This window comes from Mus pahari, chromosome 14 (genome assembly GCF_900095145.1).
Source record: "Mus pahari chromosome 14, PAHARI_EIJ_v1.1, whole genome shotgun sequence".
NCBI lineage: Eukaryota > Metazoa > Chordata > Mammalia > Rodentia > Muridae > Mus > Mus pahari.
Window position 1 is genome coordinate 22,726,489 of NC_034603.1, and position 10,142 is coordinate 22,736,630.

A 10,142-nucleotide genomic window follows, 5' to 3' on the forward strand; every position below is an offset into this window, starting at 1 on the left:
AACTAGAAAGAGGGTTTTTGTGATCAAATATCCTGTAACAATGATCAGACGAAGGATCCTGTGAGCTGTTGCATGAGTGCTCATAACTGCTCGTGACCACCAAGCCTGTTCAGCCCTGCTGTACTTTGAAGGATTTATTGTAACGATCTTTTACCACCTTAAGTGGGCTTCGTCACTCCCAAACTACTGTGAATCAGACTCTTCCTATTTTTCTTGATATAGAGAAAACTGGACCTTTATATGCTATTTGAGATGTTTTCAAAAGTAGTCTTAATTATAAGATCTGACCTTCTGCAAATAGAGGTAACTTTACTTATTTCCTATTCCTATCCCTTTCTCTTAATGACCAAAGAGTAGGCCCTTTGATACAGGTTGTTACTATGTAGACCAGGATGACCTTGAACTCACAATAGATAGATACTCCTGCCTCTTGGGTGCTAGGATTAAAGGTGTGAGCCACCATATCCAGCTTTATCGTATTTTTACCCCCCCAACATTTACCTAATTTTGCTCACAAGTATTTCATTTGTAGGCAATCTTTATTCCTTTTTGAGATGTGTGTGTGTGTATGTGTATATGTGTGTAACTATGTGCACATGAGTATAGGTGTCAAGGTCGATCCCCCAGAACTGGAGCTGCAGACAGTTGTGAGCCATCAATCCTGTTATGTGGGTGCTGGGAACCAAACCTAGGTCTTCCTTAAGAGCAGCCAGTGCTCTTAACCACTAAGCCATCTCTCCAGCCTCATGAACCATTCTTACAAATCACTTTAGGTAATTTGGTGACGGGCTAGAATTGGATTTTGATCTGGTTTTTACTTTTTAAAATCACACCTGTTGGGAAGGGGTGAGCATAAGATGGTGTGCGTATGTGGAGGTCAGAGGACATCCTGTAAGAGTTGGTTTTCCAGGTCTACTATCTGGATCCCTGGGTTCACTCAGGCCATTGGCTTCACCCTCTGAGCCATCCCGTCACTGGAAAGAACTTCATTCGAAGTCAGCTTCCTCTCAGTGCCTTTGGATGTACAGAGCAAGCAAGCCTGTTGACAAATCTGGCTTTTCTGACTCCATGTGGCCCACCCTTGGCTCCTGTCACTCTGGGCTCTTGTGAGCAGAGTGGTGCATACTGATCTTTACTTTTCTGCATCAGAGGTTAAATTGATACCATGGGCCAGTGCTCTTTGTCACAGTGTTTGGCCAGCTTGCTAAGTCCTACCCATCAGACTGGCTGTCACCCTTGAAGCCATGAAGTCAAGCGTCCTGTAGGGAGTAATCAGTTGGAATGTGATTCCGTTCTGACAGGATGCTTTGGAGACACTGTTGCTGGAGATGTGTCTAGGCCAAGGTGGCAGAGATGCCTGTGGTCAAGTCTGGCCACCTGAGCTCCATCCTGAGTCCAGGTAACAGTTATCCTCCGACTTCTAGCCAGCAATAAGCAACTAATTGTCACTCAGATGAGGCAGGAGGATTTGTTGGCCTAGGAGTTTGGTGAGGCCAATCTGGTCCATACAGTAGGTTCCAGCAAGTACTACATAGCAAGACCCTAAAGAAGGGCGGGCAAGGGAAGGAAGAAAGGATTACAATTACAGGTTTTGAACTCTCATTTGGAACTGTCTTTTTTTCTAAGACAGGGTTTCTCTGTGTAGCCCTGGTTGTCCTGGAACTCACTCTGTAGACCAGGCTGGCCTTGAACTCAGAGATCCTCCTGCCTCTGAGTGACGGGATTAAAGGTCTGTGCCACCACACTGGGCTGTACACCGGGCTGTAACTGAGTCTTCAAGGCTGCCATGACACATGAGCACACAATCCTGCTGCGAGCTCTCAGACTGTTGGTAGGCCTGTACCACCTTGCCTAGCTTACATTTATAAAAACTTTTAAACAAAAGAGTGATGAGTTGTCTGAACCCATGGGCTGTCAGTGGAGAACACCAGAAGATTGTCTACATAAGGTGAGTGAAATTTTATTAGAAAAAAATCCAAACAAAGACTAAAAGAAAACATTTATTGAATCAAAATCAATACTTTCCTTTTTTAATATCTACAAGCCAACAGTGAGCTCACTTTATTCAAGAATGAACACAATGTACAAAAAAAGTATGCTTAGATTATAAAAATACGTCCATCTTGTCTTCCGGTGCTGAGCACAAGTCACTGAGCAGATCAAGCCGCTGCTCTACCCTAACCGCTCCATTTAATGACCAAGGGGAAGCTAATGGACAAACTTTCCAGGCCCACTGGAGAAGCTGCGCCCAGCACACTGCTGCAATCTGCTGTTTCTCTTACTAGTTGTTACCATGTATTTCAGAGAAGTATTAACAATATAATAAATTCTGGGTACAAAATCCTATTAGCTCCAATTTAAAAATGAGATGTATGACTGGGGGAACAAAGGAGTTCCCAAGGTTTACAATCCCATGTAGGGAGGTGGGAAGTATGTCTCCCCGCACCTCTGCGGCATCCTTAGGCCTCCATAAACATCATGTATCAGGTTACTCTGTGCATTCTCTTGACCTTACTGGAACGCACCAGGGCGGTGCACTGTGTACAGTGTCTCACTGTGCTGAGAGGTCAGAGGCTGCCAGGACCATCAGGGGCTTCAGGAGCCTTTGGCTTATTAATGACTGGCCTTGGAGCAGCAAACAGTGATGAGTAAGGGGACAATAGCTCCCTGTGCTGTCCCATCTATCAGTGCCGATGATGCCAAGAAATCCCTGTCTGTTATACAGAAAGAGTCTGCACACAGCAGTGCCCTGGCAGGAACCTCACCCTGGCTAAGCAGAATGACAGACTCTAGAGTGCAGTGTCCATACGGTGAATGAAAGACAACAGTGAGAAAATGTTTCTCCTCGACAGAGAAATTCTCTGTGCTCAGGATTGACACCTAAGAACGGTAAGAATTGCAAAATCAAAGAATCAGGTCATCCAGTGTTCCACCCTACTGGTAAGTTATGTTCAGAAGAAATATAGGAGAAATGCTTTCGGCTTTGCCTGCGTCAGCCTTCATTGGCTCTTCAGTCAGCATTCTCAGGACAGGGACAGGCGAAGGCAGAAAAGATCACAGCTTCTATAGACAAGGACCTACATGCCTTCAGCACTCTAATCTCAGATAAGACCCATATTCTGCACAATTGCTAATCAATCAATCAATCAATCAATCAATCAATCAAAGGCAATTAGACAGTAAGCAAAGCGGACCACAGGATCCAGCTACCTACACTCAGCAGGGAAGAGGAACAGACCGGGACCTGAGCAAAGGCCTCTCACTAACCACAGAGTCACTGTGAGGGATCAGCCAGGCAGCAGGTGGCTGTTGGAAGCTGCCACAGCCTCCACAGTAAGTGGAACATTGGAAGGCCAAGGACTCTGCAAGTCACAGCTGGTAGCAGAGGCCAGAATTTCAACACACAGCTAATGGAAACAATTTGACACCAAATGACTAAATAGAAAACAGAGCAACAGGTACACAAAGAAGAGCTAACAGGATGAAGATGCTGAGAAACTGAATGAGTTTCACAATACTCAGATACAGACTGTATCTGCTCACAATCACAGGTTCTTACTCTCAAATAAATACACTGAACATTTACAGCCAAGCAACTGCCTCTGAATGCAGGCTTTCCTGTCACTGCTCTAGTCGGACCAGAACCCACTTGGAATATCTGTAAGAGCCTCCTCTGAAAGAGGAGCATCCTCAGGTCACAGCAGCTCAGGATGGATGTCTGGCGTCCCATGGGGTCCTCTCTGAGCAGCACCATGGAGTGTGCAGACACGCTCCGCTCAAGTTTCCAACAGATGAAAAGGACTATTGTGCTGGTGGGTCTCATACCTTCAAAATATACATAAATGGTGGCAGTAATTACAGGTCTTTGTTTACCAGTTAAATCATAAGGCAGAGGGGCTGGAGGTGCAATGAAAAGGTTTAAGATGGAAAAATTACAATACAGTGCTAGCAGTCACAAAAAAGACCATGCTAAGATCCGATCCATGTCAATTAAACATTGAAAATTCAGCTACAATCCAAAGAACTCTGTCAGAGTCCCAGGCATGCACGCCACTGGCGGCGAGACAGGTCAGCCTGACGCGCCTTCCTTGGAGCAGGAACGTCTTTGCTGGAGATCACGGGGTGAACGGATGGCCGCCACACTTCTTTTTTATAATTAAAATACAAGAAATCCAATCACAAGACAAAAATATTATAGAACTGCGGACAGAGAAAATACAGGAATTCACGATGACCTACAAAACCAAAAGAATTTAAATTATTTTTTAGGGTTTTTTGTTTTATTTTTTTAAACAGGGTCTCTTTACACAGTCCTTTATGTCCTGGAACTCACTATGTAGACCAGGCTGGCCTTGAACTCACAGAGATCTGCCTGCCTCTGCCTCCCAAATGCTGGGACTAAAGGCATGCGCCACTACATCCAGTCAAAAAAAATTCAAATTACTTTCACATTCTTAGGTAAATCCTTTTAAGTGGTCATTTTATTTTTCATTTAAAAAGCTTATAATGAAATATTTATAAATTACCTCACTACTCTGTACACAGTACTGCCCCACTTGGTAAGCGTGCAAAGCAGCATTTTGTCACCAGGTCACAGGCCAAAGCCTTCTCCCTAAACTGTCTTAGGAGGAGACAGCCTGACGTTTAAATCTAAACTCAAGAATATGCCAATAATATGCTAAGAAAGATAATTTAACTTTTTTAACCTTAAGACTAAGACTTGGTTAACCAAGAGGCTGCCCCACCCCAGCTCTGAGGTACTCACAGGTGAAGGGACCAGGGCTATCCTGCCTTGGTGTCCACGAGCTGCATCTGCACGTTGGCAGGCATTCCACCTCCATAGCCTCCCTTGGACTGCATTTGGTTCTGAATGGAGCTGACCTAAACCAAACAGGAACAGAACAGATGCACAGCAGGAACCAGAGACAGCAACAGAGCAATTTCCCCTCCATCTTTAGGACACAGGAAATCTAGAAGTAATGCCCTGTGACAGTCAGCCAGTCTAGGGGGAGGCCAAGGGATGCCTGGGCTACGTTTGTGAGTCTGTTTACAGAGGATCACTGAGCATTTACTGGGACACATTTCATTCATTGTTAAACACCTTAATTTTTCCTGGTTACAGTGAAATGGTGAGGTCAGTACCAAATGATCTGTGTTTTAGTTTGGTTTTTCCCCAAGCAAGGCCTCATGTAGCCTGAGATGGCCTTGAACTTGTAGTCATACTGCCTAAACCTTCCCAAACTGCCACTCCCTCCTGCAATGCATAGTCAACAGACTGATGATGTGAATGTGCCCACAGACACAACATAAGCTATGAACACGTGAACTACCACCTCAGCCTGTCAGACCCTGCTCTGTGGTAAGACCAGTCTTGTGATGGACTGCAAGGTGTTGGAGCAAATGCACGCAGCTTCTTTCAGTTTATCACCATCACTCCAACCCAGGTCCTATAAATTAGAAACATGCTGGAAGTAGAGAGTAAGTCAGGCCACACTGCTGGAAGGAGGAGCCCACGCAGGAAGTCTGGGGGTGATGCTCATGAGTCTGTAGTCTGGGGACCCAGGCAGGGTCACTTCCCAGAGCTGAGACCTGAGAGGAAGACAGGATGCTTGAACCATGTCCATGAGTCTATTTACTGACTGCTGCTGACATCTGCTGGGACTTAAAGGAAGCGCAGGCCCTTTCTGCTAGTGATGCTAAGTCACTATTTTGACATGTATCAGTGGGCGTTCTGTGACGTCCAGTGTTTTTATGTAGAATGTTTAGTCAGAAAAACTATTTCCTCAGGCACCTAGTATTTCACCTAGTCAATCTGTTGCTAGAATTTCCAACCCTAATACACCCATGTAAAAAATACACAATCCAGTTATAATTATAAGCTATTTGCCTAGAATGGGCAGATCTAACACTATACTAACTTATACCTCAGCTCTAACACCCCTTGCTACTTTGCCGGTCTTGAAGACCTGGTCCATCATGGCTTCTCCTCTTCCTCTGCCCACTCTCTTTCCTATTCTCCTCTTCCTCTCTACCTGCCTCAATTCTCAAACCTCCAGACCCACCTTTTCCCTCCCGGGCCCAGTCACAGAGGCTTGCCTAAGTTACTTCTGGACTAATAGGTTTAAATATGCTAGAGGGGAACACAGGTGGCTAAGCTCATTCAGCTCCAGACAGATTAAGGACTCTGCCTTACAGGGATCCACTGCCCTTTCTCAGAGACACTGACTTCCGTGAAGCCTCTTACCACAATGATACTGCACACACTACAACTGAACCTGAACTCACAACTGATGGCTGTAAGAATGTACAGCTCGTCTTTAAGACCTGGGGGATGATCCCATCCAAAACACTTTGTGACGCAGTGTGACCTCAGCTCAGATATCAGTCTTTATCAGTCTATACCCAACACACACACAGTCTCTACAGATGTTCCAGGACTACCTGGACAAGACTTTTGAACTCATAAAGCCACACAAGTCACAAGTCTAAGAAAGGTGTGTGCTTCCTCAAAGATAGATAGATGATAGATAGATAGATAGATAGATAGATAGATAGATAGATAGATAGATAGATAGATAGAATAGATAGATAATCCTGCAGTGTCAAACTGAAGAGTCGGGAAGTGACTGACCAGTGTGAGCAAGCACATGACTGTGGTGTACGGGGTTTGAAGACTACTAAAGGTTCACAGAGCTCTTGCTGGCAAGAAACGGGCAGTAAAAAGTAAGCTTGCAGCGGGGCGTGGTGGCGCACGCCTTTAATCCCAGCACTTGGGAGGCAGAGGCAGGCGGATTTCTGAGTTCGAGGCCAGCCTGGTCTACAGAGTGAGTTCCAGGACAGCCAGGGCTATACAGAGAAACCCTGTCTCAAAAAACCAAAAACCAAAACCAAAAACAAAAACAAAAAAAAGTAAGTGTGCAGGCGTGGCAGTCTACACCTGGAAACACCAACCAGTGGCATCCAACCCATCAAAAAATCAGTCCGTGAAGTTGCCCTGGGACGAGCCCTGTGTTCAGAGGTGGTCAGTGATGCAGCGCAGGCCAGGCAGGCACCTTCACACATGATCCGGTTCCCAATGACAGTTGCTCCAGTCTCAGGACAGAGATGGTGGGGACAACTCCTTGGACAAACAGCATTTCTATTCATGGTTTTGTCTTGTCATCACTGTTTTTACACAGGAAAGTGCAATTTCTCTCACAGTCATGTTTATGCAAATGGGAACTATCAGAGGTAATTCCCAAACCCTCCCTGACTGATCTCACTGTCAGCAAGAGCTCAGCACTGAGGGAGGAATGCTGTAGCTCGCTCATCCAATGAAATCGCTACCCAAGAGGACATATTGGTTCTGCAGAATGGCGTCAGTCCCAGAGAAAACTCCAGTGGTCTGCAGGGCAAAACCTGATGCTGTCAGCGCAGGAGCCTCCCTCTGCCTCAGCTACAGTAGGCAGCAGACCTCGTGAAGCTTCCTAATGGTAAGATGCAGGCATGAACTGAAAATCCTGAACTGTACACAAACAATACTGACAATGTGTCCAAGTACTATGAGCTAGATTAAATCTTAACAGGTAGCTAGGGAATGTCCCAGTACCCACCAGCCTGAGGCAGCAGCTCAAGTTCCAAACCAGCTCAGCCTCCATCTTTAGACTAAATCTGGCCTCTGCACACATGTGACACATGCACATAAATAAAAACTAAACCTTAAAGTACGTGAAAAGCAGTTCATAACAGGAGGGTAAGTACTAATTAATTTTATTTATTTATTTATTTTGAGGCAGGGTCTCTAGCCTTGGCTGTCTTAGAATTCACTATGTAGACCAGCCTGGCCTTGAACTCAGAGATCATCCTCCTGTCTCAACCTTCTGAGTGCTGGAATTAAAAGCACACACTACCATGCCTGATTAAAAACTGACCTTTGAGTCCCCATAGTGGTAGCATAAGAATCAATCAGTAAAAAAAAAAAAAAAAAATCAATCAATCATTAACTAACACATTCCAAATCTAAGCATAAAAGAAAAAAACATGCTCACAAGTGTGGCTGTTCCTGCATGAAGTGGTCTACCTTTTACATATACATCATATCCTCCCATGAAAATTAAGTCATCTGTATTGTATTTATCAGTATATTTAATAGAGTGTCAGTAATGTACAAATAACTGCTAAACAATATTGCTCAGGGAGTGTATATGCAGACACAGTATTTCTTTCCAAATATTTTTAACCCATGACTGGCACAATCTAGTTGCAGAACTCACTTGACATGATGTTATTAAAAGAGACCCACACAACAAGTCTAAGAAATCATTTTGAAGGCATGAGTCTGTCATGGAGGTTCCACTGGGCCTTGTCCCACAGTCCCATGTGCGTGTCCCACGATCAAACTTACTGAGTTCATCCCACTAAATAGGTCTCCGGATCCTACGTGAGCTGTGTGCACAAAGTTGGTTGGCTCTCCGATCATACTTCGGTCAATCCGTCGTCGCCTCTTCTAAAATATGAGAAATAATGTGTTGAGAAAATAGCCTTATCCTCCCACACCGGTCTGAAACCCCAATTCTCATGCATTTCATTTCTCTCTGAAACAATGAAACATCAAAACTCTAGAGGATGAGCAGATGTGACTGCTCAGCCCATGAAAAGCCACCGTGCACATCCCAAACCCAGCTTCCACCCATGGAATCCTGAAGGTTGCCCCTTGACCCCCGCCCCCTGGCATGATGCTATAAAGTATGCAGCCACACAACCAGAGTTTTACCTGAAGGGGCATCTGGACGTTTTTAGCATAAAACAATAAGTAATAAGCTAGCAGGTCACACATGCCTGTATCCCCCCTTCTTCCCCACAAGAGGCTGGGACAAAAGGACCTTGGGTTTGAAGCCAGCCAGGCTACATTATGGATACCTTTTCAAAAAACAAAATTAAGGAAACAATACTTAAAAATTTTTTTGAAAAAGACAGAATCTCATGTAGCCCAGGCAGGCCTTGAACTCCTGACCATCCTGCTTCTATTTCCCAAATGTTGAGAATAGAAGCACTCACTGCCATGACAAAGTAAAATAAAAGATGTCTGAGGAACAGTTAATCTGACTAAAACATTATACATAAAAACACTGAACTTTATATAATGCCAGTGATACATATTTTTATGTCAAAAATAACTTAATTACCCTCATCATTAGCCAAGAATATATGGGATTTGGCCTCAATGCTCTTGATTTTAAGCACAACTTTCTAGCTCTTGATAACAAGCTGATTATATTCTGATGTCATTTACTTGGGTTGTCTCCAACTGCCCTCTCCACATGGGAATGGATCTGTCATTCAGCGGGCCTGGGGGAGGGGCGGGACTTAACAGTGGTCTGTTCACTGCACTGACTGATGCCCTGTCTAAACCTAACAAGGCTGGAGCTTGCTTCCTAATTTTTGACAAACATGTTTTAGTTTTGTGATAGGGTCGCATCAATACAGCTCAGGCTCACCTAGAACTCACTGTCCTGCTTCAGCTCCTGAGTGCTGAGATTACAGGTGTCGTCACATGCTCGTCACATGCTCGACTAGAGCGCTAGCCAGTTTCCCAGTGAGGAGCCAAGCAGGCATACTGGCTTCCTACCAGCACACCCACCTCCTGCCTCACGACTGCTCCTGCCCTGCTCATCTGAGGTTTGCACAGATCCCTCAGATGCGACACAAGAGCAGCCACCAGTGTAGCTGGGTCACTGTCCTCACAGCAGGCTTCCCTGTGACAGCACACAGCTCCAAAGTTTGCAGGAAACTATGAATTGTAGGAACAGAACCTCAGAACACAATGCCCCAGGTCCATAAAAATGCAATGCTGCTATTCTACTAAGTCCTAAATCTGAAGTGCTCAGAGCAGCTTGTCTGTCAGAACATGGTTCTCTATAAACACAGAGAAGTGGAGAGTTTGCATGTACAAGGCAGAAGCCAACTTACATCTTTTTAATTTTTATTATTGTTGCCAAATAAAACCCCCACACAGTTGAATTCTCTTCTTTAGAAATACTTGATTCCCCTAGTTCAGCAATGGCATGTGCCTTCTGTGAGCTGGTTGGGTTTATTCCTGGTAACTCTGCATGGTAACACGAGAGAGAGAGAGAGAGAGAGAGAGAGAGAGAGAGAGAGAGAGA

General features: G+C 44.8%; 1 protein-coding gene across 3 annotated transcripts in view; it reads right to left on the reverse strand.

Annotated features, from left to right (window-relative positions):
- Window positions 1-1,987: 1,987 nt before the first annotated feature.
- Cdc42se2 (CDC42 small effector 2) overlaps window positions 1,988-10,142 on the reverse strand; it is a 66,398-nt gene continuing 58,243 nt past the window's right edge. For 2 of the 3 annotated variants that reach the window (XM_029546161.1, XM_029546160.1), the window contains 3 exons: window positions 8,384-8,485; window positions 4,766-4,881; window positions 2,002-4,235 (listed from right to left, as the gene is read on the reverse strand). In XM_029546161.1, coding sequence (XP_029402021.1) covers window positions 4,783-4,881; window positions 8,384-8,485 — 201 coding nt within the window. In that variant the 3' untranslated portion in view covers window positions 2,002-4,235; window positions 4,766-4,782. Of the gene's footprint in view, window positions 4,236-4,765; window positions 4,882-8,383; window positions 8,486-10,142 lie in introns of all 3 variants that reach the window. The other variant, XM_021211888.1, reaches the window with a different exon arrangement.